This window comes from Halichoeres trimaculatus, unplaced genomic scaffold, assembly GCF_033239565.1.
Source record: "Halichoeres trimaculatus isolate MK-OKI-2021-1 unplaced genomic scaffold, fHalTri1.1 fHalTri1_scaffold_9, whole genome shotgun sequence".
Classification (NCBI taxonomy): Eukaryota; Metazoa; Chordata; class Actinopteri; order Labriformes; family Labridae; genus Halichoeres; species Halichoeres trimaculatus.
The window spans coordinates 17,132,098-17,159,760 of NW_027437188.1; the positions used below are offsets into that span (position 1 = coordinate 17,132,098).

Sequence of the window (27,663 nt, forward strand, 5' to 3'; positions counted from 1 at the left end):
TGTAGGCTAACGTGACAACAAGTAAACACTGTCAGTTTGTATGTAGCTTAGTTGCTGTCTATATCTAGTGCAGCTGGCAGCCCAATGCTCTAAGACATGTCCATAATGTGTATTGTTAATGAATCCTGGTTAGCTATGTCCTGCCAGTCATCTTCCAAGCAGAGCTAATGTAACCTCACTCTTCATTTTATTGATAGACTCTCAAGTTTGATCAGACCACTGCAGAATAACTGCTGACTGTGGGTTAGAATGGACATTACCACTGCACTATCACTCTTCCCTTTAGTTTTCTTCTTCTTCTGTTATTTTTCTGCCTGACAGTTAGGCTCCAGTGTCCACCATCACTACAAAATTAATCACAGAAATTGTTTTCAACAGGTAAAAACACAGATCTATCTCCTTATGTCTAAACTTTGTCAGTCGGCATTTTGTTACCATAGAGACTTAGATGTGCCGTAAATTGATCTGGTCCTGCCTGACCCAATCAGGAGGCTGAGGAGTAGCATTTTGAAATAACCTGTAATCTGTAATACTGGTGTTGAATAATCTACTTTAAAGTGTGGATTATGGTCAGGCATATATTTAGAAGGGAGAATTTTGCAAGATCACTTAGAAACTCCTCACAGCCCCTTTCAGATGTAAGAGCTCCTGATATATCTCATGAGTAAGAAATGTCCAACAATAGGTTTGTTTATGTGGAAAAGAGGGAAAATACTGTAATTGTTGTAAAGTTATCTATTTATTGTCTACAGTTTATTTGCAGTTTTGACATTACTGTGGTGTTAATTCAAACAATAAATGTTTTGTTTAGTCATTTGTAATTTTTATTTCAATTCAGTTTATTTGTTTGTCCGTATCTCTGGTTTAACTTTTCTTTTTTTAAACAAAAGACAAAAACAAAGTTTTAATTGTTTTAGTATTTCTTCTGTATAAGCACCTTACCACGAGCTGGCTGTAGCAACTTGAAAAGAAATATGTGGGTTTTTTTTAAATAAATAAATGAATATAACTGAATTAGATGAAAATGTGAAAATAATGTAATGCAGGTCATAAACAAAGAAAATTATTTTGACAATGAATATATTAACCTGCAGCTCATCCTGCTGTTCAGATGCCACTACACAAATACACTGACTTGGTTCAACGTACTCACTAAATTTGACTTCCTAGCAACAATTTGACACATTTTAACATTTCTCAGAAGAAAATCTATAATTGTTTGCATTAAAAAAAAATAAACTTGTGTTTTACAAAAACTGCTGAGCTCATATTTATTATTATTTATTTCATTGTGATAAAATTGGATGTTCAGTACAAGGCTTGCTTGGATGTTGCCAAATGGTGATGCTGCAGTATGATTTTTGTCACAGAAGGTGGCAGCACAACACTTCCAGCATATTCAACATGAGGAGCCGATCTTCCAGGTTCTTTTATTATCTCCATAAATTATTAAACTTCTGTGCTTTCAGGACAAATGTCTGATGAAGGGGTTGGGATTTAAGACTGAGTAAGAGTTGTAAAATTTGAAAGAACTTTCAAAGCTGTGCCTGACTTTCAATAGCCTGAAAAATAAGTAAAAACAGAGCATAGACCACCTACAAACTATGTAAGAACTATGGGAACAAGCTAAGTCTGTTTATGTAAAAGTATTGACTGGTGTAAGGGCAATACTTTAAATACATTTGATGGGTTTTTGATACCAGTCAAGATGTGTGTGCTCTGTTGTTCATTCAATTGATTGTTGGTAGAGTTTGACACATTGTGGCTGCTGAAGTGATTTATTATTATTATTATTTTTTTTTTTACCAGCCGTTAATATGAGTGCCTTATATCAACATACATCAGCTGTTGGGAAACAAAAACAATGTCAAGGTTTCGAAAAAAAATCCTGTATTTATTGCAGTGATGGATTTTCCGCTGTCAAAACTTTACATACTTTCCATTTTGTACTTAAAACATTAATAGTAATTAAAGTATACACAGTGTTCAGTACTACAGAGGACATACTGGATATCAAAATTGGTATCTGACTTCTGACTAAAGCAGGTGTCTGACACTTAAAAACTGTCTATCTGCTTAAAAAAACTCCTGAAGTACTAATAGTAGTACTATGAACATGAAAACACACAACAAATGACACATTTACATTGACAAAATACACGTTTCTGTATGAAATGAACCATGGCAGACCAAAGTCATTCAGATGTGTGCTACAAGAAATTCAAGAGACTTCAGTGGTAAGGTTTCTACACAAACTAGATGAATATTAATCTCTATAGTTTCACTTTCGATAAAGTTATTTCTGTCGATGTGTCCGTGTGGTGTCAAAATGTCAAAAACACTCTCTGTCCCTTTTTTCCTCATGTTTATCACTATCAAAACCTACAAAATGTAAATGACTCAAAGTTTTCCCAGTGACCAAGAGGAACCCACGTACACAGACTGAAATCAACTGCATGTACAGACACCGCATGTGTTTGCTTCCCACACACTCACTCTCACACACACTCACGCTGATGCTAAAACTGCTAGAATTCAATGTTCCTGCAAAGAGGCCGAGGGAGAAAATCTATTGGTCTGGCAGCTTAATACCTGAATGTAAAATCATCGAGTTAACAGTTGAGACAAGTGTGTGAAACGTCCATCAGTTCATCTGTTTCTGGTCCTGAAGAGGTACATGGATTATGGAAAATGTCTAAAACAGGGAGAAGTAAAGGACAAAGGGTGGTCTTCTTTTACGGCCCCCCACTGTAGGAATAGTCCGCCTTGTTGTGCATCACCAGCTTGTTGTCCACAAAGTAGAAGCTGTCGGACTGCGTCTCATAAGGGTGCAGTATCATCTCTCGCACTGGGAAAGAGAAAGGAAACACAGCACTGAGGATTTGCATCTCTAAATCCTGTTAGATCTAATAAAACCTCTGTGTGGGTGTATTTGTCTCTTGTTATTACGTGTGATGTGACACTCACTGATTTCCTCAGACAGCGCAGGGAACTCGTAGATGTGTTCACATGTGTTCTTGCTGCTGGGCATGCAGAAGCCAAACTCAAAATCAAAGCTCTTGAGCAGCTGATCACGGAAGTAGTGTCTTTCAATCATACGGAAATTGTTGATGGGTGTGTCTCCCACTGTGAACTCCACTCTGTGGGGACAAAGGAGGAAATGAATGAAAAACAGGTCGATTAGAATAAAAATTCTGTATTTCTGTAGAGTGATTTTTAAAGCTTTTAAATCACTGCATGATGGAAGGTGTCAAAACTGTGAATTAAGATATGCTAAAAAAGCAAGTCCTGTTTTCTCATAGCAAAGGTTCATTGAAAATGATTCATTTAACAGTGAAAAAGAAGAAAAATACATTTTTGTGGTTACAAAAAAAAACAACAAAAAACAAAGAAAAAAGAAAACAAAGAAACAACAAAACAAAAAACATGACCTTGACATGTAAAGGACCAACATGGTAAATAGTTAAGATGTGGCGTTTACTTCCACAGTATGGGGCCAAAACCAGCACAAACTGAGATCTACTCTCAGAAACTTTTATCAGATTCTAAAAACAAATAAAATAGCTCACCAGCTAATAATGGCCCTTTTTCTAATTCTTTAAAAAAAAGTCAACCAGAAGTGTCAAATCTGCAGCTCCTCTGGTGGCCACTTTAGGAAGGACATTTTTAAGATGAGAGTTAAACATTATTTAAGACAGCATTGCTTTTATTGATGTGCTGGTTCTTGTTACTGTATGCTAGAATTAAAACAAGCTTTACAACAGTCTTTAAACTTAACCCTTTGGTCCAGTCCTGTAAAAAAAACAAAGCTGCTGACCGAGCTAGATTAACTCCTTGAATGGCATAAGATGGGAGGGCTTTTGGCTGTTGTGGCCTTCTTCCTATTTCTTGTTTTAAAGCCTCAATTTGATGTCTGCCTGCTTTATTCAAAGAAGAGGTATTGTGCTTTTTTATTTTATTTTATTTTATTTTATTTTCCTGGTATCCCATTGGCAGCTTTACTTATTTTACTCAAACTGGTATTTCAGATAACCCTTATTTTACCCTGTGTTGAAATTGGCTTATTTTAGTCTCTATGAAGGATCCTAAATCCACAAACCCCCTTCTCTCTGGAGGCCTGTTGGAGACAGAGCTTCTGCTGGAGAATAGCGGTAAAACACTAGTCAGAAATTCTAAAATAAACAGAATATTGCAGGAGCTTAATTACTGTTTACCCCTGGAGTCGGAATTGGTGGAGGTGGTGTGGATCCCCCGACTTCCTAGTCGGAAATTCCGACTCCAGGGGGCGTTCCAGTTGAAATGTACCGTTTGTGAAATTGACTGTAGTGACTGAAAGGACGAGATGGTGAATACAAGCAGATGAACGAACACCAAGGCTTGTTGTAGAGCCACTGCTTCTCAGATGAAGTGGTTCGGGCGTCTGGGTAGGATGCCTCCTGGACGCCTCCCTGGGTAGGTGTTTCAGGCATGCCCAGCTGAGAGGAGACCCAGGGTAGAGGCAGTTGTGCAGCCAGAGTCTGCGCAGTACAGACTGTGAGGGATTCTGGGAGAATCTGAGTGGAGCCAGGTTTTAAAAATATATATATTTTTTTTTGCTTTTGAGAGTCTAATCTCTTCTTGACTCTACCTCCTAACATATTTTACAATCCCCTAAAAAAATACATGAGAATGTCAGCTGTCAATCATTGTTAAACGTGGCGTCAAACCTCGTTTTTAACCTCTTATAACCAATAAAAACGAAACTTTTCTGAAAAAAGAGGACTTGGATACAAGACAGCCAAATGATATCTTCAAATGATCACAACAATCAGACATGAGAAAAATTTCTGCAAGTCGTTTTTACTTTTTAAAATTTGACCACAGCCCATCTGGAATGACTGGGAAGCAGATTTTTTTTGACCTATACTGCAGCCAGCCACCAGGGTGAGCAGTATTTCTCACCGACCTTGGTGTTTGAGGCCCACTCTTCTATGCGTCATGAACCAACTGGGAGATCCTTATGAGATGGGCTTGTTATTTCAGTAAGTCCTGTGTTACTCTTGTTAAGATCTTGTGCAATTAGTTTTAATTAGAAAGAACGTTTAAAAAATGGAGTAGTTTGAAAATTTGTACGTTTAGAATGGAGCACTGCTTCTTTACAGTATATCTATGTTTAGAATATGGGAATGCGTAATCTAGGATTTTTTTCTGACCTGTGTGATAGTCTCACTTTGTTTTAATAATTTAATGATATTCTCAACAATAATATTTGATGGATAGTTTAGTCAAAGCTTAAAAAGTTAAACCCACCATGTGACTACTGCCCTGTAAATTGGTCCTCTATTACAGCAGACAACACAAATCTCTCTCAGTTGCAATGTTTTAGGACACCTTACTTATCCGGATACAACATTTGTATCAAAGTGAAATCACTGAGTAGGAGATGATGAACACAGACTGATACTCAGTTCCAGACTCAGTGGGGGTTTGACTGTTCTCAGTGCTCCCACTCATTCTCGTCAGCATGTAGTCCCACACTGACACTGACACCCACACACACCTCCCACATCCGGTGTCTATCATCTGTCAGTGCTACACCGTCCAAACACGAATGCATTATTAAGCCTTTGTAGTTTCATGGAAAAAAAATAGACACCAAATGGTAACTCACGTTGCCCCAACCTGCCGCAACTGCAGGAATGCTGGAGTGAACTGGTACCGGACAAAACGGCCTGCATTGGGGTCACACTGCTTCCTGTCTCCTGCTGAAGAGGAAACAGTGAAATTGAACATCTTAACCTAAAGTATAAACTTGAATCGCACCGCAGCAGAAAAGTGTGAAAAATAATGGTTCACACAGAGTTTAACTAAAAAAGTTCTTGTGGATCTTTCAGAGAGAGGTGTGATCTGACCTGGTGTTGGAGGTTTAGTGATCTCAAAGAGGACGGTTCCTGTTTCCATGTCACGGATCTTAAACCTGGTGAAGTCGATCATGTGGACATTTTCCTCCGGAGAACAAAGATAATCTAGAAAGAGAAGAAAAGACTCTTTAGGCTGTATTATCAAATGATACCATTTACAGTACCCTTTCTGCACAAACATAATCTGGGGCATCAGTCCAGATCAAACTTAACGAACAGCTGGAACAGAACGATTCAAGAGGAACAACTCACAAGGCTGCTCCAGATTTATGTCGTGGAGCAGAATTACTCATACTTCACATACTGTATGGAAGGTAAATGAAGATACTTTTGAAATTCTTGGATTGTGTTTTAAACCCAACACTTCATGTTACATTCAAAGAACACTTTTGCTTTATGATCAATTAAATGTCATACACATTCTTTCCGGGATCTTTCAGGGAACCAGTTTAAAAAAAGAAAAAGTTATTTGGAGCAACAATCATGTTTGAACCATTAGAAATGCTCTTAATCTCAGTGTAACTAAAGGTGAAGCCTTTGCTTTCTTTTTGGAAGACATAAAAACAATGGGATAAAGTCAGGGGGAATGACTGATGTCCCTTGGGTCCTAGTCTCTACTTTTCTAGCTCCTTCTTGAACAACAATACATGTTGTACAGGGCTTGGACCACATCAACCCTACAATTTCCCATCTATCCCCACTATAATCACTGACAGACAACACAGGTATCAAAAAACAAAATGGTCTGTGGGAGCCAACTTAAAAAACCTTATATCCGTTCCTGCACATAAATCGCCAACTGCCACTGATTCACCAAAAACATTATATACGGCACTTTTAAACATGAGTCTCTGTTTAACAAAAAATCTTATTAATGACCTAATTTTAGATAATAATATTGATTCTATTTTTCTAACTGAAACATGCCTCAGCACTGACGGTCCCACAATTCTTTTAGCAGCTCGTGGTTTTAAAGACATTTTTTTGGTGATTTTTTGGGGGAAAAAGTTAAAATATGAATTTCATCCCTTCTTGCTGCTTATTTATTCACTTGTCTTCTTAAAGTTACTTTTTGAGCTTTCATGTCTTTGAGTAGATAGAGGAGGACAGTAGATAGAGCAGAAAACAGGGTGAGAGTAGGGAGTGACATAGAGGCCACAGGCTGGATTTAAACTTGGGTCTTCTGTGCAAGGGCGAACCTTATCTAATGCAACCTAAACCACTACGTCATCTGGGCTCCATCTTTTGATTTACTTTTTAAAAATCAATTCTTTTCATGAATATATTGATCTATTATTGAGAATTTGTATTACTTTACAAGAACAAGAAGAGTTTTGAATGCTTGAAGATATTTATAGATCACATATAGTGAAGTGTTATGCACATCACTAATTAAAACCTTTTTCAACTTGTTTTCTTTTTGTGCGCTTGCTTTTTTGTGTGTCTTTTAGCCATTTTTTTTGTCGAGTTCAGTTATAATAATTTTGTGGGCTTCCTGCTTGGTAATTTCCTTCTGATCCCAAAGTGAAATGGGGTTTGACTTAAACACCGCACCATAACCTCTACAATGTTAACTTGAAAAAGATTAAATTTTCAAAAGTGATTTTTATAAACGCTTAAGCAAAAGATTTTATAGAACACAAATGCACACACACACACACACACACACACACACACACACACACACACACACACACACACACACACACACACACACACACACTTCTTATTTGTTATACTGGTCACATGACCACTGTGGGACAGAAATCCAAGTATCATGAGTGATGACAGATTCCAGCAGGCTGAAGAGTGCTTGTGTGTGTGTGTGTGTGTGTGTGTGTGTGTGTGTGTGTGTGTGTGTGTGTGTGTGTGTGTGTGTGCGTGAGAGAGAGAGAGAGAGAGAGAGAGAAAGAGTATGAGCATGTGTGAGACACCTCCCTCCCAACGGAGCGGGATTAGGCCTAAGAGGCTTATTGTGTTTTACCATCACATGGACTGACTAGTTGAGAAACATACATGCACGCACTTGGACACACACACACGCACACACACACACACACACACACGCACATATCTCATTAGGTTTATGAAGGGGGTAGTTATTATTGGCAGTGTATGTTACATAAGGGTCAGAGGGTCTTCAGTGGCTTCATGCAGCCTGCTCTAAAGCAAGGAAGTGGACAAAAATGAAGCCAGATGAGGAACACACACACACACACACACACACACACACACACACACACACACACACACACACACACACACACACACACACACACACACACACACACACACACTTAAACTCATGCTGCTCCACTGTTTTCTAAGGTTTAGAGAGCAGATGGGTCATGCAGGCTTTAGCCACCTGCTAGAAAGTATTTTTAGACCTTTTCATAAAGAACAGTATGCTTTACCTGACACCTGGTCTAAAAGTGACCCTCTCATTGTGCAGATCTCTTAAGAGCCCACTTTCACACACTGGACCACATATTTTTAACTCTGGTGTTAAACTGAAGGATTATATTGTACAATCTGATATTTTCTGTCATTAGAACTTTACAAAACCTTTTTTAGCTTCAACAACTCAATTAGGAACTTCCGGATGTAGACAAATGTAGACAATCGTAGGCAACGCTAACCCAAAAAAGAAATTCAAATGAGAATAAAAGGTGCCTGTCAAAACAGCATTTTTTAAGAAAAAAAAAACACAGAAAGAGATTTCCTGAAATATTAAACACAGATAAAAGCCCTAATACAAGTCTGGCTTTTTTTTTTTTTTAGATTGTGTCTTTGTGATTTATATCATCATGCAGTGGCTCAGGTCTTTCGGCATCAATTGTCTGAATTCAAATTGACCAAACTGTAGGTTGCTGTTGCCATTCTCTGTTTTTGTATGTGCCTTTTTAAGCGACAATAACAGATGTAAAAATTTAGATCATCTAATCTTTAAGCTATAATAGAGATTCGGGTCATTTTCCTTACAAAAACCAGCATTAAATTGATGGACTGGCCTCCTCAAGTCCAGACCTCAATCTCATCCAGCAAATTAGGGCGAATTGAAAAATAAAGTGGACAGATCTATTCTACATGTGATTGGCCATGTAGTTTAGGTATCCAGCAATTTCCAAGTATTGATTTTAAGATTGGGATTTATTATCCCATTATTATCATCTCATTATTATATGTCCACTAAACTGGACATTATCCACTGTGGGTGTTTTAGAATTACATAATTATTATTAGTGATGAGACTCTACTATTTATAAAACTGCTTGTATTCTTGTTGATGAATGTTTCTCTGGTAGTTTTCCATCAAAGCCCTCATTTTTTTCCCATTTAAATGGTTAATTTGACAAGAGCAATGTAAATAACATTACAATGTTGGTTTGTTACAACTGTTTACAACTCCCGTCCCCACCTGTATCATAGTGATTACTCATTGTTTACAATTCACCATGCTAGTTTTGAGGCCACAAAAACTGGTGTTAGTGACGTCCAATCAGGTTATGATAATGTGTTTGGCTATTACACAGTATTATGCAACACTATCTGCTGGAAACTAAAAGTAGCCTGTTTAATGATTCTTTAGGGGGCTTTTATTTGTTTATGAAAGAGGCCTCCATAAGCAACAAAAGCAATAAAGACTATCAGCCTGAAGACCGACTGAAGTGTGTTTTAAATGCCTAACACAGCAGCCTTGTGGTGGGTGTCAGATCAGTGAGCAGCACAATGCTGAGACTGCCTCTGTCTACATATTTTATGACGTAGGTTCCAGATGAGTGATACATTTTACTGTTTAGTGACATCAGTGTGACACTTTTGGAAAACATGTACAGTGAGAAAATAGCAAAGCAATGAGTCATACTGTTTTATCAGGGGGCAAAATCAACACAGATCAGAAGGTTCTCACAGGAACATTAAAACAGTAAGTGAGTAATCGACCAGCCTTTGCCAAGGCTACCAGCTGGTTACCAGTCATTTAAAGATGATTAATGAAAAATGATCAGTTGGATTGGATCATATTTTTGGTTTACATTGCAAACATGACAATAAACAGAATATATCTTGTTCAAATAATTATCAAAGGTTATCCCTAAACCTTGCTTATATCATGTCATGTCTAACAATATGAAGGCCCAAATGACAAATCTAGAAGTTTATACCATCCATTGCTTAATGGTAGTCTAACTGTCATTTTGTCAGCCATTATGTCTCACTGGAATGAGTAGGAGATCTGTGTGGTGGTTGGATCTTGTGCTGCTGTCAGTTGACAAGTCTCTTTGTGTGCCAATGACTGATATTAATGACTGATATAATGACTGATAGAGGTATTTTGTGAATCAGTGGTAGCTACTCACCAGACCTGCTGAACTAAACAGACGCAGAATTTTATCTGCTAGAAGAGTTTCATTCTGTTAAGTTCAAGTTTTCACAGTGCCATGAAACTCAGAGCCTCTTTGCAACACTGCATTGAATGCACTTTGATTTTACAGCATTAGCACATGTAGTAGAATGACCTATGGTAATTGAACATGGAGCTTAACAAAGATTTCTGAGAGTGTTAAATGAAATCCACCCTCTTCAGAGGCTCACTGTTAAGTGGTAGTGACAGCTGAAGGGGTTCCATTAAAAGTTTTATAAACCAGGGTCTGGGAATTATTGTGCCAGCATTTAACACCTTGAGATGTTTTTTTTTCCTATCAAAATAAAAAGTTGAAGAGATCAAATTTACAGAATTGGTTCTTGGAGTCTTACAGTACAAATATAGTCCATAGGTGCTACAATTTATCCTGGGTTAAATGGATCACAGTCCCTGCATGTTGCTCGACTGTATGCTAGAAACAAGCTTTAGCAAACAAAGAACAAAGAAGCTGTTGATAATTATGGGAACTCACTCTGAATAAGAGGTTTAAGGTCAAATCTTTGTCCACATGACTAAACCCAGCAGTCAGTTACTTTACGTTGTCATGCTGAGACATTTTTAACATGAGACACAGCTTTAAAGGCAATTTTTCAAACATTAGCAGAATAAAATATCATAAATTAATTAGTGCACTTAAAAGGTACTTCTTGAGCAGAGCATGGTTGTTCATGGGTTAAACTAACTGGCGGCTTGTTCTCACCCATTAACTGAAAACTTGGTTGTAGCCTCTTTGATATTGTCTGTGGAAACCATGTTGCAGAAACCGACTCAACCTTTTGAGTTAATTTTGAAGGAAAAGTGTCGTTGCTAACAGAAATAAAGTCAGATTACGTCACACTCCGGTTCGCGCGAGCCCATACAACAGGACAACAGTACCGTTGTTACGATTGTCGTGAACTACCATGTTGTGCTTGTGCTGCTCAATCTGCTGTATCTGCTGACTGTCTTCATACAAAATGTGCATCAGTTGCTCCATTTTTGCACTTAGCATTCTCCAATACAATACACCAGATGATAAGCTCAACTCTACTTCGGTGGAGATCCCCCAAAAGTGGCTTCTGGACAGGACAGTTATAGCACCATGTACAGGCCTGGCATGCTTACTAAAGTGTTTTCAGTCCCTCGGCGTTTCCGTGTAAATACAGATTCTTTTTTTACTGCGTTTTCACTGCATTTCAGCGTTTTCAGATAAAACATTGTCGTGTAAACGTGGCCTTATACTTATAATATCTTATAAATTGCTTAGTCATAAAAAATCCCAGAGAAATTAGCTTTCCGACTGCCTCTAAACCATTTTTAAACACTTTTTTTTTAACTGTAAAGATGGGGTTTCTAGTACTTACAGAGCCAGTCTTTAGTGGACAACCAAGGAACTGCAGATTTTAGTATCTTCTGCATCAGCTTCATTTCTCATGGCAAGAGGTTGCCACTAGTTCAAGCCATGTACAAACTTCAGAGTTTCAGGAATCTCGCTTTTGAACATTTGCAAAAAAAAAAAAAAAAAAAAAAAAAAAAAAAAAAAAAATATATATATATATATATATATATATATATATATATATATATATATATATATATATGTATATATATATATATATATATATATATATATATATATATATATATATTATTCAAAAATAGGCAAGAATTTAAAGGACAGGGGGAATTAAAAAAAAAACCCAACTATTTCTTTCATTGCTTTAAAAAATAATTTGTCCACCAGACATTGTTGCCTTATCTGTTGGTCTTCAAACAGCAAAAGCTCTGGAAGGATTTTACCAATGGTGATGAATAAGTGCACGTCTTTGCAAACAAAAAAGGTAGAATCAAACTATTACTAAACTGTTATTAACCCTGTAAACCGTTTAAGAAAAAAGGCTCCTCTGTTCCCATACTCTACTGAATGAATCTTCTCATCTTAAAAGTACAACGCCAGAGCAGAATTCCACATCATGATTGAGGTATTCATTGCTCAGTTCTTTGTTTCTCTTTTTTCCTTCTTTCTACCACAGAAGCACACACACACATGCATACACACTCCAGACACAAAAGTGCTCCACTTCACTTCCTTCAACATTGTCACCTAGCAACACTCCTTCTGATACTGTGCCAGCTCGATTAGCCTGTCTTCTTCCTTCCCCTCATCCACCTTGCTGCTCTGAAACAACAAGCTGAGCAGCAAATCAAAGGGGAGTATCTCAGGTTAGGCATCAGTGGTATGCAAATGAAATGATCCACGTCAGACAAAGCTATATCTGAGGCCTCCACCCATAGATGGAGAGGTCTTCTATTGTTCTCTGACAGAGCCATGAAGCACTGAAGGAATCAGAGTTTTCAAACCAGATTTGATGCTGAATATTAAGAGGGTGTGTGCAACCAATTTCACTTACAACACAACATTATACTATATTGTTCCCGTAGGGACACATCATGAAACCTACGCACATCTGACCTGACTGCCACGATAATAAACAAGTCAATCTGTATTTCATTCCTCATGCTTGACTTTTCTGTGAAAACAGCCCCTTGTAAAAAACACATCAGCATTTTCTTTAATTACTGTCCTGAATAGATCTGTCAGGCAGAGAGTAAAATTAGCGCAAAGTCTTGAGTAATGCCGTGTTCTTGTATTCAGATACGCACAGCTTGTCTGACACCAAAGTGGCATTCATAAAGAGCAAGCAAGCTGCCACTTATAGCCCTTTAATCCTGAAGATTAGCCTGGAGTTACCGACTTCAACTGCAGGGATTGACTTCACATGCCTTATTCTTTCCGTTTGACTCAGTGGTCGTCGATCAACACAGAGGGAGTGTTGAATTAATCCCAGAACATGAGGCAGAACAATGTGGACATGTTTACTTGTCTTCATGATGAAATAATTCATAGCCATAGGCAACTCGTGACTTTAGCAGTACACCTTGATCTGCATACCTGATAATAAACGGTGCACCTGAGTATGAAGGTGTGTTTCATGTCTCCTGCTCTACAACACCTGTAGGCAAACTGGCAAGAGCTCAAGTTCATGTAGAGGTTGCATTCTGAGCAGCTGAATGCAAATGAGATTCATTTCTCTCATCTTTCATTGACATGTGCTGGGTGGAAAGAAATAACATCCCTATATGAAAGTGTTTTATGAGGAAAAATATTATGATTAAAGCTTCTTGGGTAAAGGTGACACTGAACCACAAAATAATGAGCCTAGCAAAGCATCAAACAGGACTAACGTGAAGACGAATGCTCTGAAGTCAATTTAGCTAGCTTGCGCCTAGCTTCCAGTCTTCTTGCTTGACAAGCTAAGTTTTGGAGCTGGTACTTGCTTCATGACTTGGTCAGAGGTAACTGAATATGCATTTAAACCTATAATAAACCTGATTTACCACAACATCTCCATAGTGAATAGGAAGCAAAACTAGCTGTTAGCTTGTTTAGCTTTGTTGGCTCAGTAATCGAGTAATCAAACCATGAAAGTTAAACATAATCTTGTCTTTAAAGTATTTTCTTTAATGTGTTTGACAGTCAAAAGACATCCTCATTTCCACAATGCAGATTCAGCTGATTGTCAATAAGCAGGAACAGCGAGACTAAAATGGACAGCACATTTGAAGCGATGTAAAAGTTCAAGAAGATTATAGTTTAGTTTGGAGAAGTAGGAAAATTACAAAAGCGAGGTCTGGTCACATGTGCTGTTGAAATTTATGCTCATGGTTTAAACTTGGTTGACTTTCAGATTAAATATAAGACTCTGAAAAGATGAAGGTCACATGTAGCATCAATTCACTACTACACATAAACTAATTCCCCTCTTTACTCTTGATAGTATTACTTGAGATTGCCACTTTGCATTGCAGTGAATGTAGAGCAAACATGAGTTATGTTGAGTTGCTTCTACAAAATACTTTTACTGTCTAATATTTGTAAAAAGTATTATTTTGGAGAGGCTTTTGTAATTCTTCAAATTAAATTGCTACCAGTTTCAAAGATTTTCAAATCCTTTTGATTAAAGTCTTTGTCAAAGATTTTCATGAAACTACTAGCAAAAGTTTTAAAGACATAAATATACATGGTTACCCAACTGAACAAGACATTGCAAGACAGACAAAGCCAGGCAAAAAGTCTCTTTTCTTTTGTTTCTCTTTTTCTAATTAAGCTTGTCTCCAGTCAAAAAAATTCAGTCCACTGATTTGTTTAAAAGTCAGTCTGAATAAATAAAGAAATGTCCTGCAAAGCTCCATCTTCCATAAAATACACAAGAAAGAAGAATGGTGTCATTTGTCAGGCATAATGCTCTATGAGGTGTTCATATACAGGTTCTAAAAGAAGATGAAAATGTGATTCTTTCAGTTTTGCATATGGCTGCTTACACAGAGTCAATAAAAACCCTGTGTTTGCTGCCCATTTGTGCATCATTTGTCTTGATGGCATGGACTTCTGCTTAAGAAAAATCATAATGAGAGTCAAGAGTCAGAATCAAACCATAATTCCAGTTCACTTGCAGGACGGCCTGACTGATGTGTAAAACAGTTATTCCCTCTCCAGAAGGTCTTCACTTCTTCTAGTTGATAAAATTGGTTGCCACTTAATAATAATAATAATAATAATAATAATAATAATAATAATAATAATAATAATAATAATAATAATAATAATAATAATAATTATTATTATTATTGAAAATTTGACTCTCTGATGCATGAATTGTGAAAGCCTATGTCAAGATCGTATAAGTCCTTTTAGGGGATGCTAAAAAATATTATTCTTTATTTATTTTTAATTTTCATTTTTCCCCCCAGAAGGTGATATACATGTCCACTCCAGTGGACTACATGCACATAAAACATGAAAACACAAAACATTAGATTTATTCACAGACATTCATGCAGAAATGATTTAAAACGGGTTTTGTGGCAACTTTATGAATAATGCTTTATTTACAAGCTGAAATATTGATCTGACAGATGTCTCTGAACTCTACAACAAAACATAAAAAAGAGAATATTATTGGCTTTTCGGGATCACCCCTGATTAATCTGATTTAGATCAGTCAGAAACTTCATCCTATCAGGAGAAGTTGTAACATTTATAGTCTCTACTGAACAACTATAGTCATACACAGGAATAAAAAATGTATGGGCAATACAGTTGCCTCTCATCAGCTGATTGATTGAAGAATACAGCCAGGCACAGGTATAAAGGAGTGTCGATTACTGATGTATAACAAGCTGTCTGTCTCATTGTCAGATCACCCTGAAAGAGTAACCTTGTGACAGCTGTGCATGGAGATTAAGAACAGGCTGCACCAATCAATTTTAATTAAAGCTGTATCCATTGTGTTGGCACACATCACAGAGTGGAGATCCTGCTCCCTCCATAGATAAAACACTGCTCTCTGTCCCAGACTTATTAAGGCCAAATAATTGATCTCCCATTAGTGTAATAAGAACCAGACAAAGTAAGTCATCAGTTTGAGGAAAAATAAAATACCGCCAGAAATCTTTTTGAACCCAAAATACTGTGATGTAACAGAGGATCTGGTCTGGCAAAGCTTTAAAAGTGGATTATTTAGGGGTACTTGTGAAGAGACTTGAAGATTTATCATATGATATGAAAATGTCTCTCTGAGGTCTCTCTGTCTGTCTGGTCTCTCTGGTACTCTCTTTTTGTGTACATCTAAATGTCACGTGAACAATGAACAGTAGTTTTATATTGTGACAGGCATTTAGGGATCTCTGTGATCTTTGTGCCATGGTTTATCATTAGATCATATTTAGCTTTGCTGATCTGAGCAGTGGAAGTAATGTAAATCTCTTTCATCATTATTTTCAGACCAGAGAAACCTCTCTGAGCATTAAGATGCCTTCAGATAGACTTGAAACCAAGCAGCAGCATCTCTGTAAGAGCAGTAACTGCAGTTCCTAGAGTGTCCACATGAGGCTGTTTGCAAAAGGCCTGATATATATCCATTCACACCCATGTTAATGTGACCGTTTTAACAGCACCGTTTAGCATGTTCAAAACCTTGTGCAAGAAAGGATTTGGGTCTCACCAGCTCATTTCATTTCCAAACACTAAAAGGAATCAATGAATTCTTTAAAATTATATCATAATGTGTATCATAGTTCGAAGATATAAAATCAAAAACATTATGCATAGATTTGCACCATCAGGGGAGCAGTTGATATACTCACAGGCAGGAGGCTTACACCCTGCCTCAATTGCTTCTTGGTTAGCTGACAATTTTGGTTGAATGTGCCTTCCAATATGTTGGCCACCATTGTTTGGCTTAAAAACCCATGTAAGAAACCATTGAGGGATGTCATTCAGGCTAGAATTAAAAAAATAAAATAAAATAGACACAGCGCTTCATGCTCTACTCAGTTACTCACACATCCATGGTATACTTTGGCATTTTATTTTATACAGCCCTAACTACCCAACATAGATCCTTCAGTGATTTAACTTCTGATCTGCTCTCTGTCCCAAACCCTGCTCATCGTGACTCTGGCTAGGGATCAGGAGCTCTGGGGTTGCCAAGATCTAACTTTAGACTCCACCAAAACATTATGTTTTTGCTTCCCAGCCTGTTTGCATGTTTGTCTGCAGGCTTACAGAGAAAATACTTTCCTAATTCTTACCAGACTCTCTTAAGGCTGTTGCGTAGACCGAAGAAGATTCTCTTCAACCTGATACAGCGAAACCAGATTGTCTGCTGATAACGATCAAACAGCTGTCATAAACTTCTTTTTTTTTATATACGAGCTATTAAGTTTATAATTAGAACACAATCAGATGTATGGAATATATCAATGTGTTTTTTTGCTACAGAAGAAAGTATATTCTGCAAAGAATGTGATGTTTCTACTTCTGGTATCAAAATAATCTGGAAATATATCAGGACATTTATAAAGTGCTTGTGCTTGTTGAATTTCCTGACTTTGTTCCTTTGGTAGTTCAGGGTTTACATTTAGCATCTCTTAAAATAACAATAAGATGCATATTCTTTTGTTGTTGACAGGAATCCTTTACTCTGTTGTCCTAAATCCAGTGCACACATAGAAATAAAATTGAGAATAGTGGTTATGAGCAGAGCAGCAACAACAAAGATGAGAGCTTCATCTGTTTTAACTCTTCAGTCTGGGAGGAGATGCTAACATTTGTTGCAAAAAAAAGGGGTTAAAAACTGTCGATGATAACAGCAATATCTGCCTGCTTACACACCTGTACTCATCCATCATGTTGAAATAAACTGATAATTTTCTGTTTTATTTTATATCACAACAGCTTCTCTGGATCACATTTCTTCCTTCTTGCGCCTGTGTGACAAAGAGATGTTGTGCCTGGCTTATCAGCGCTGAACCACCCTGACACGCTGGAGCTGGGCTGCCCCCAAATGGTGGCATTTTCCTTCCAAAAGCCCAACTCACAAAGTAATTTACACTGTAGGGGGAGCATTTTCTATTCTCTTTTGCCAAACAAAATGTCCCTTCTCTTGCAGCAGAGGCTTCACAGTGTGTTTTTCTTTGCCGTAAAAGTGTTTTGAATGGACTGTTGCTCAAATGACTGGGCCTTGGGGGCACATTTTGGTGCTCTTGATTCTACATAAAAGAAACAAATATCATTCTGCTGTGGTTTCTTAAATAGATTAAAATTTAAACGCTTACAGGATTCAACGAAATACATATTTTTCAGCGGTGTTGTTGAAAATTGCTGCAGTGGAAAGCCAGTAAATAAATGGCAAGGGAACACAACAGTATTTCCATCCTGATATTAACATGTAAACAAACTCGTTAACGTTTTCTCAAGGTTCAATAATTACCTACGGAGTATCGTGCTGTTGCAGTGTGCTGTGTTACAGCTCTCCTGATATAATCCAGATTATTTAAATGTCAATGGAGAGTGGAGATTACAGCTCCATTATGGGTGATTTGGGCATAATTGCACTGATGAGCCCCAAGTATTGCTTACAGTGAGATAGGGCGGGGGGTGTACTTTATAATCACAGACATAATGGTCTGAGAAGACCAGATCTGAATGAATGAAGAGTGCTTAAAGGGGGTTAGTTTTCAATTGGATACTGGCTGTGAACCATTGCTTTTAACTAGAATAGTAAAGTGAATTGAGAATTATCTTAAATAAAGGAAATTAACTTCTTGTTTCTGGTGTAAAAGTCTATAGGAGAGAGATTTAAAGATTTAAATCCTGTCATCGTTTGTGTCATGAACAGCTGGTACTGTCAGTAACTATGCATATTAAGACTCTTGTACCATCTCAGCCACCAAAATCTGACCTTAAAGCAGCAACTTTTTTCAAGCAACAGTAAAAATCATCAGTTCAGCTTGAAAACCATCCTCATGTTGCACAAACACCCCCCTTCTCCCTCTCTTTGTATGACATAACATGCAAACAGTTCTCATAACATACTACACGGAAGGCTGCCAGTGTTCTTCTCTTGCATTTGTCCTGGCTGACTTACTGTCTGGGACGAGCTATAATCAGCTGATCACATCTCTGGCCACCTGTTACAGTCCCTTTAAAGCCACAGGTGTCTCGAGGTGAGGATGTAGTGAGAGCCAGATTTCTTTCAGAGGGATTTGGGGAGCAGGAAGTACAATCAGTGCTCCGTTTCTGTGCCTACACAGTGTGTCAGAAACACCCACAAACGCATAGTTTGTGCTAAATGTGAATAAACTCAGCGTTTTGCTTGACCTGTGCATCATTTATATCTGTCCTTGGGTTAACCTGTAGGCTCAATGACGGTAACACATAGCGGTTTAAGTAATAAGTCTTGCTTAAAGCTACAGTGAGTCTCCAGACTGTCGCTGTCCATGGTATCGGTGTGTATGTCCTCGATAAACACAGGGAAATGTTACATTGGGTATACATGATAGACAAGGAAGCAACAGCAGATGGTTTGTACTAATCTCCTCTAACTGTATGGCATTAACTACTCTTCTCATCCTGCCAATTACAGCAGCAGGTTACTTACTCTTGGTGATCTTCTGCAGCCCCAGCACATCTTCGGGCGTAATTACGGTATTTCTGCGCAGTTCTTCTTCAGTAGTTACCGGGATCCCCATGTCTGCTGAGTTGCAGCCTTGCTGCACTTTCATGTCCAACAGAAGAGGGCTGATCGGTGCGCAACCTGACAGGAGCTGAGCCTTTCTGATGCTCTCTCTCTCTCTCTCTCGGCTTCGTCGCCGCAGGAACCGATTTAGTTGCGTCGCAGCCTTTAGTCGCGCACTGGCTAATACACCGTGCAGCAAACAGGCTCTGTGCTGCTACAAGAATAACTCATTCTCCCTGCCTCCTCCCCTTCTCGATCCGGTAAAAGATAAAAATCAGCTCTCAGCTCCCACCCTCCCGCGCTAGAAGCTCATCGGCTCTCTCACAAGCTATTTAATCCAAATCCGCTGGCTTTAAACCGAGCGCTGCTGCTGCGTGGCTGTCAGTCTGCGCGCCTCGTCATCTGACCATGCTCCAGCGTGGATGGACCGCCGTGCGCTGAGCATTTACTTCATATCCTTGGTATCAAGCGTTAGCAGTGTACTAGTTCACTCTCTGACGGCACTAGTTGATCAGTTGGATGCTTCAGCTCTTGCTTTTGGATATCAAAAAGCTCTGGCATGTTTATCAATAACGGCAAAAATCAGAATGCTAGTGCTACTGGGGGAAGACACTTCACAGTAAGCCAAAGAAATATTTATCTGCAAAACCTCAATAATAGCCTTGCTAACTCTAGTTATGGCATCTGAGACCTTAGTTTATTTTGAAACCAGTTAGCACAAAGATACTCGATTGGCAACCCTCTAGTAACTGGTAAAGTCTAGAAGTTCAGTTAAAATTGATGTTCAAAATGATGAAAAGGTGGGAAAGTAAGAGAAGTTTATCAAAAAATTATATTCCCACTGGGAGGAGGCAGGGGAAACAAAAGTGACTGGTCAATGATCAACACATGTGGCTACAGGTTTTTAAGACCCAGCTCACAATAACAAACATTTTGGCAGAATTTTTTTTTGAAGTCGTGTTGTTGGTCTAAATATAGAAGTAAAAATGACTAAAAACAAAACAAAACAAAACCATAAAAACAAACACAAAAAACATCATTGTGTCATCAATAGTTCAAACTGTGCTTACAAACCCCCAGTCTATGTAGAAGCTAAAGAGTTCAGATGTACTCTTACTGAGCTTTTTTAAAAATTATTTTTAGCCTTACCCATTTATATTAATATGCTTTAGTTTTAAAAACATGCAAACTTATTTCTTAGATGATGAGTTATGTGATAACGAACAGAAAAAATAAATTAACGGAAAATCAAACTCAAAATGCACAAATTTCAGAGATGTGCCCAGACTTCTTGAGACTTATTCCTCAGTTTTTAATCTGCACCAAATCCCACTGTAGATATTTATCCTTCACGCTGATAAATGTGATCAATTGTGATCAATTTTCTGAGAGACAGATTTGATTGAAGCAGTCAGGTTGAACTACAACTTTAAACCTGTTCTCGGAAAAAACAAAACAATTAACTAGATAAGGCCAAACTGCTTAAAATGTAGAAAGACAGAGGGAATAAATCTTAAATATTCGAGCAATTGTTGCTTGTGACACTCAGAAGTAATACTGTGAGTAAACTTGAGTTACCATGTTTCAAATATAACCTTTAAAAAAAAAATAAAGGAGACAGTTTCAGCTTTGTAGTGTTTTTATTTTGCCTTTCTTTTAATGCAGGTTGTTCCAGATGCCAGCATCCCTGAGAAAGTGTAAAATGCGAATCTCCTGGACAACCCTAGCAGCCAAAAGATGTTCTTGTTCAATGACAGAGGAGACTCTGCCCTGCTCCACTCACTGAGACAAGTCTTTTCACTCTGTGATGAGGCGACAGCGCCTCCCTCTGCTTGACAAAGTTACTGCGAGACATGTGCAGAGCAAAGAGCTGTCCATGGTATTACTCCAAGGAGTGATGTTTTTTTCCTCTGTTTTTACTTCGTAGATTCAAAAGATCCCAGGAGAGCAAAAGGAGTGCCTTGAACAGGCTTATCAGCAATGTTTTAGTTTGAAACAAGGTGTGAATAGAAATAAAGTAAAAGGGTTATGATAGCATTTAAACAAACTAATAAACACAAACTTAAAGCTACTTTAATAAATACAATAAATCTTATTATCCTTCTATGAGGTCTGTAGACAGAGAGCATTGCTACCATTTTAATGTTTCTCACAAGTTTTTGACAGTCAGAACTTCTCATAAGAACCATTGACGAGGCTACATACTCCCAAATCCTACCACTAAAAGCAATAACAATATTCAAAAGCCATTAGCATGTCTTGCTAGGTGGTTGTTTAAGAATTCTCAGGAAAAGGTTGGCAGCATAGCAAGCCTAACTTTCTGCTATCTGCTGTCCTCTTCTGATGGCCCGGTTTGTGCCTGGCTCGTCCTTATGCCGTCAGCTCAAAACAGCCCCTGCGATGCGTCTGCATGTCCCGTACCCTGCGGATGGACTGGATCTGGGGGTGGTGGGCTCCCCACTCATTCCAGTGCTTGAAGGGACCCATTTCAAGCACGTATTGGTAGCCACGGTAGCCTGGGTACTGGTAGCCCACCCAGCTGTGCGGAAAAGTTGAAAAAGACATGTAAACAAGAAACCCTTTAGAGCTCCTCTGCTATTTTTTACCATATCAGTAACCTGTGGGCAGCCATTGAATACGAGTTAGGCAGAGAAGAATTTCTTCTTACGTTCCACCAGTGACCTGAATGCTGGCAACGCGGTCCTGGAAGCCGTAAGACCACAGACTGGGAATATCCTCATCGCACACCTCCATCTTACGGCCCTCAAAGTTTGGACACTCAAACAGGCAGATCTTGTGGTCCTGGGGATCCTGTCATGTGCAAGACAAAAATACATAAAGCTCATGTGAGGAACTTCTACTTTCTTTGATTTTGGCACTACAAGTCTGTAACAATGCATCTTGTGTAAAGCGCAAAGGTCCTTGTTGTAACCATTTACTGCTTTACGAGGGAGGGAAACAACTTTACAGTCAAAAATATTCAGGATTTAATTCACAGCCATTAGTCTTGAAAATAGAGCTTGTTTGCATCGAGGTTGTTGACTGCTATGCAACAATATGACACCGGCCTTTTAGAAGAGTACCGAGCTAGTGGAGGGTGGCTGAGCTTATACACATCATGAGACCGGTGATCAAAAGCTGGAGTAATAAATACACTAATAATTAGTTAAACTCCTGGTGTCAGCTATTAAGGGTGACAACATTTCATATTTCAACTGACTAAATATGTGCATCAGCAGAAATGGAGATGGACAGAAGTGATGAAAATCAGGTGATAGCAGAAATAGCAGGCCCTAAAAAATCCTCTCATTCTGATCCCAACTCACCATCCGCAATGGCCTGACTGACATCATACGGTCACACCTGTAGCTATTGGACCAGGTATCCCAGCGTGGATACTCTCCCTTCTCCAGGATGAACATCTCACCAGTCATGTTCTGCTGCTCGTAACCCACCCAGCTGGGTGAACACACAGACAGATATTCAAACCCTGTTCAGTTATACACAGTGTGATGAAATGTTTTGATGTTGGGTTTGCGACTTACGGTCCACTTTCTACTTTGATGGAGCCGATTTTGTCAAAACCTTTCTCGCTCAAGTTACGAGACTCGCCAAAAAGGTCCATCCTACGACCTTGGAAGTTCTCAAATTCGTAGAGGTATATCTGAAAAAGGACAACAGTCAAATGTACAACTCACAACTTCAATGCCGAAATGGTAGGACACTGTCATTTTTTTAAACAGAATGTGGTGCTTAGCAATTCATTTAAATATTATGTCCAGTTGAAAATAGTGCAAAGATAAGTAAAAAAATGTTTGACAGGTATCCTCATTTTTTAAATTGTTATTCAAACTGTATGCCTGAAACATATTTTAAAAAGTTGCAACAGACTTGTTTACAATTGTGTTGCACTACCTCTTCTTCATCCAACTCTCTGTTCAGGAACTTTTGTGACCAGTTTCTGGAGTTTTAAAGGTTGAATGCATCATGTTTACCTGGATTACTGCTGCACAACATTTTGGGGTCTCTTTGCCATATTTTGATTCCATGATGCGCCAAATGTGTTCAATAGATGACAAACAAAGACAAGACTATACAGATAGGTTAGTTTAGCACCCGTACCATCTACCTTAGAGTTGGGCAAATTGTGGCTTGGCATTTACTTCCTAAAATATACAAAATCCCCCAAAAAGGCATTATCCGGGTGGTAGCATGTGTTGCTCAAAACCCTGTATTAATTGATTTGCATAAATGGTGTCCTTCCATGTGTTTAAGCTATCCATGCCACAGGATACTGTGCACACCAATATTATCACAAATGCTGCATTGACAACAAGTTGGATGGCAGAGGATGCAGAGTCCATTGCCAGTAAGTAATGTCAAATTTTCATTTTTGAGACCACAGGAGAGTTTTGCTCTTTGCTAAAGTCTATCTTAAAGGGGCTCTGGTCCAGAAAGGTCACCAGCTCTGAGCTGATGATTTCTGAATCATCTTGATGTGTGGTTTTATCTTTGTACTGTTTAATCCAAACCTTCATTTGTGGTTGCAGTGACAAACTTTGTTTACTCCAGTGACTATGCTTTCTGGAAATGAAATTTTGCCCATGCAGTAATTTCCACCACAGAGCCATGAATCTGAAATTGTTGAGCCATTTTCTCACACAGCCACTCCTGGTGGTGAATCTTTTTCCATCTTTACTCCTGAGAGAGACTGTATCTGAAGAATGTTCCTTTGGTAAACAATCAAGCTATCCTAACAAGTTGAGGGCTTATTTGATTTCTTTTTGCATTTGTGTTTGAATTTTTCAGTTTTATTGTTGCTGTTTCAATTATGTGTTACCATCCAATTTTTCAGTTAAAGCATTTGATTCACCATTTCATTTAAAATAGCCTTCAAAAAACTCACTAAATATTAGTTTTCAATCAACATTTTACACATTGTTCCAACCTTTGGGGCATGGGGGTTATATTTCTGGGGTAAAATATTTTCAATCCCTGTTCAATTTTCCATGTGAAGTGCAAGTCAAATTAAAATAAAAATCCTGACTTACCTTTTGATTACGCAGCCCAATAGCAGAGTGGCTGCCAATGCTGCCCTGAGCCCCTGAGTGAGACATGATCAGGTCTGGAGAAAGGAGAAGCACAAAAGTCAGACATTTTAGAGACTATGTCTGAAGAAGAGCTTCTTTACTGCTTGAACAGAACATGTGCTCCAGGTGAGGTGTTAAAAATGCAGGTGTGTGAGCACAATAATTCCTGATGCTGATAATACACTCAGAAGCATTCGAAATGTTGTTAAACTTGTGTAAATATCATGTCCCAGCTCTGTGAGCTCAGTAAACAGAGGCAGAAATGGATTAAGTTGTAATGACACATTAGGATGTTCTCACCTATGAAAGAAACAATCAGCTCACTAAACCTTTCAACAATAAACTAAAATAATTCAATCACCAGAGTAAATGACAATCAAGAAAGGTGAATTACATGATCTTTTACACTTGTAACCACAGCAAACCATGACTTCACTGCATACTTAGAAACCACAGAGCACACTTCTGCATCATTGCAGCAAAGTGAGCTTTTCAGTGTTTTCTGGCTTTTTCAGGTTAAAACTCATTTTCAGACAATTCTCCTTGTTCTTTTTGAGACATTTGAGTTTCAGAGGCAAGAATAGAAAAGATACTTTGTTCTGTAATTAAATAGTCTTAAAATGAAGCTGTTCCTTGAACAAACTGCTGCATCTCATAAAAGCAAGGCAAGCCTGATTAGTTCTAAATGTTTTGTCCTTCAAATGTATCAGGAGAGCTTTTAGTTTGCACCATAGTTTTTATCTCATTATTACTGAAAAGTACTCCCTCTGTGAATTTCAAAACACATCCACCGATGTTTTGTTCCTTTCATATCTGCAAGAATAGTCACTAAGCAGCCACAAAACACTGTCTTTACAAAACTGTGGTTTGTTATTTAAGGATAAAGGTAGGAAACATTTTTATAAATCCATTTTACATCAAAACAGGACCAACAAGAAAACAGCATTTAAACATAAAAATAACACCTTGATGCATTTTTTTATATCTACTTCTCTCTCAAAATTGAAGGACTGTGCATTAAGGAGATGATTAACTCCTCTTGTTTTTTCCTTCACAGTCAAAGATGACAAGACAAACACAATATCTCCCCTAATTTCCACATATTACAGCAGTTATTTCAGAACAAACAGACCTCAAAAGTCAAAACTTACAGTTAAAGTTGCGACCTGGAACAAATCAACCTTGGGAGAAAGTGATGGACACAGGCGTTGTCAGGGGGATATATATATACATTCACATACAGCCAGAGCATATACTGGCTGGATCCTGGCTTTTCATTGGCTGGAAGCTGTTTGGAGCATGGTGTGGGGTCAAAGGTCAGGCTGCTTATCTGTAGACTAGTCCTGCTGACTTGGCTGCCTGCTTTGTTGTCCGGCACTATTGTGGAGAGGGACTAGGAGCAGTCACTGCCATCAGCAGAAAGTTTGGCTCTGCCTGTCCACACACACACACACACACACACACACACACACACACACACACACACACACACACACACACACACACACACACATACACACACACACACACACACACACACACACACACACACACACACCTTTTCCGCTGTGTACTCACTTAAAGCTTTTTAAAACTATATTTTTCTTCTCTTATTTTGTGACCAACGTTCTCCTTCAACTTCAAGGTCCCTCCGGTTTTCTCTTTCTGCTCGTTCTTGGTGTGTGTGGTCTTTGAGCCCTGTGTGTAAAGTGCTGACTGCAGGATTGTTTTCCATCTCTCTTATTTTCTTTTCTAATTGCAGGCGTAGACAGGCTGTAATCTTTCATTATGTATACACACCTTTACCTGTCATGCCTATTCATGCATTCACACATACACAAATATGTGCACATTAACGCCAATCATTAGGCCAAAAGGCCGAACATATGTGAAATACCTCTAATTTTTGAAGCAAAATGGAAACTTTTTGTCCTGCTTCCATCTTCTTGTTACTGTCACTTTGAGTGCGACCTAGGATATAACATATCTGTTTACAATCTAAGGCATGATAAGCTTTTCAATCTAATAAAACAAAATGTATATATCTCATTGGTACTTAATCATTTCTTCTATCAAATACAGTTTTATTTTTTCTTAAGCAGATAATTACAGTTGTGAAAGACCTCTTTGTAAACACTTGCAGAATGAACTTTTGATGAGTTTCTGGAGCATAGATAAAGACCCCGCAAGAAATGCCATCTTTTGTTTTTGACAGAAACTGAATGAAGAAAAAATCATGTGGTCCTTTCTCCGTCCTGAGGAGCTAAAAGTGAATGCTAAGAGACCTGTGTGCAGTTTTTGAGAGCTGCTGTGTTTCTGAATGTGTTCATTTCTAGCTAAAAGACAGTATCTCTATATAAGGGATGTCCGAATATCGATTTCTGTGTGTTCAAAGACAGTTACATAAGTATAGGGAATAATTATTCAAATATATTAAAAATTGCCTCATCAAACAAAAATGTCACGGACCCCTACAGTACCTCCATGGACCCCCTAGGGCTGCGGACGCCCTGTTGAAGACTTCTCTTCTCCTGTTCTTCTCTTCATTTAGTTAACACTTAGCTTTTCAGAAGTGATTAAAGCCCCAGTACGGAACTTTTTGTTTGTGTTGATTTTAGCGCCCCCCTCAGGCTATAACTATAGCTCTCACAGCTTTACTGATTTTGCACCACACTCAAGTAAATAGGTTTTTGGATAATCTTACTGTGCTTTCTTTGACAAGTAAATATATTACTCATTGTTAGAAAAAGCTGTGGCAATACCCCTGACAATGTTTACAGAAAATAAAAACTACAATATAAATTGTCATCTAGTCATGGTTTGATTACTGTTGATTTCCAACCTGTTCCATAACAATCCAAAAATTTCTTACAGGAGTTTTAAAATGCATTTGTTGTGTGGTGAGTATCAGCTTGTACAACAGCATTAGAAATACCATCCTGCCATTCGCTTAGAAAAAATGATGTAGTTACAGTTTTGTTTAATGGACTTCAATAACCTATATTTCAAACAACATTTATCTAAACCTTGTTTAATCAAAAACTTTTACGTCAAATTTAGAAGGAATGTAGGAGTAGTTTACAAAGTTTCAGTCACTGTCATTCAGAGATATAAAACAGTTCGACATCCATCAATGAATGTTCCTGTGGACGTGGGTTTGTGTTCATTGTGTGCCCTGAATGTATGGG

General features: G+C 38.2%; 2 protein-coding genes across 3 annotated transcripts; both read right to left on the reverse strand.

The window, feature by feature from the left end:
• Positions 1-1,869: 1,869 nt before the first annotated feature.
• On the reverse strand, positions 1,870-19,787 carry unc119a1 (unc-119 lipid binding chaperone a1). 2 transcript variants are annotated; one of them, XM_074679617.1, is made up of 5 exons: positions 19,308-19,787; positions 5,892-6,005; positions 5,651-5,741; positions 2,968-3,140; positions 1,870-2,848 (listed from the first exon to the last, which is right to left on the reverse strand). In XM_074679617.1, the coding sequence occupies exons 1-5, from the start codon at positions 19,429-19,431 to the stop codon at positions 2,736-2,738; spliced, it is 615 nt and encodes a 204-aa protein (XP_074535718.1). In that variant the 5' UTR covers positions 19,432-19,787; the 3' UTR covers positions 1,870-2,735. The 2 variants fall into 2 exon arrangements, with proteins under 2 accessions (XP_074535718.1, XP_074535717.1); XM_074679616.1 differs by having other exon boundaries at positions 1,872-2,848; positions 5,651-5,744; positions 19,308-19,784.
• A 1,968-nt stretch (positions 19,788-21,755) lies between these two features.
• crybb1l3 (crystallin, beta B1, like 3) lies at positions 21,756-24,502 on the reverse strand. The gene is made up of 5 exons (XM_074679394.1): positions 24,437-24,502; positions 22,931-23,049; positions 22,712-22,844; positions 22,054-22,196; positions 21,756-21,924 (listed from the first exon to the last, which is right to left on the reverse strand). The coding sequence occupies exons 1-5, from the start codon at positions 24,500-24,502 to the stop codon at positions 21,756-21,758; spliced, it is 630 nt and encodes a 209-aa protein (XP_074535495.1).
• Positions 24,503-27,663: the final 3,161 nt, after the last annotated feature.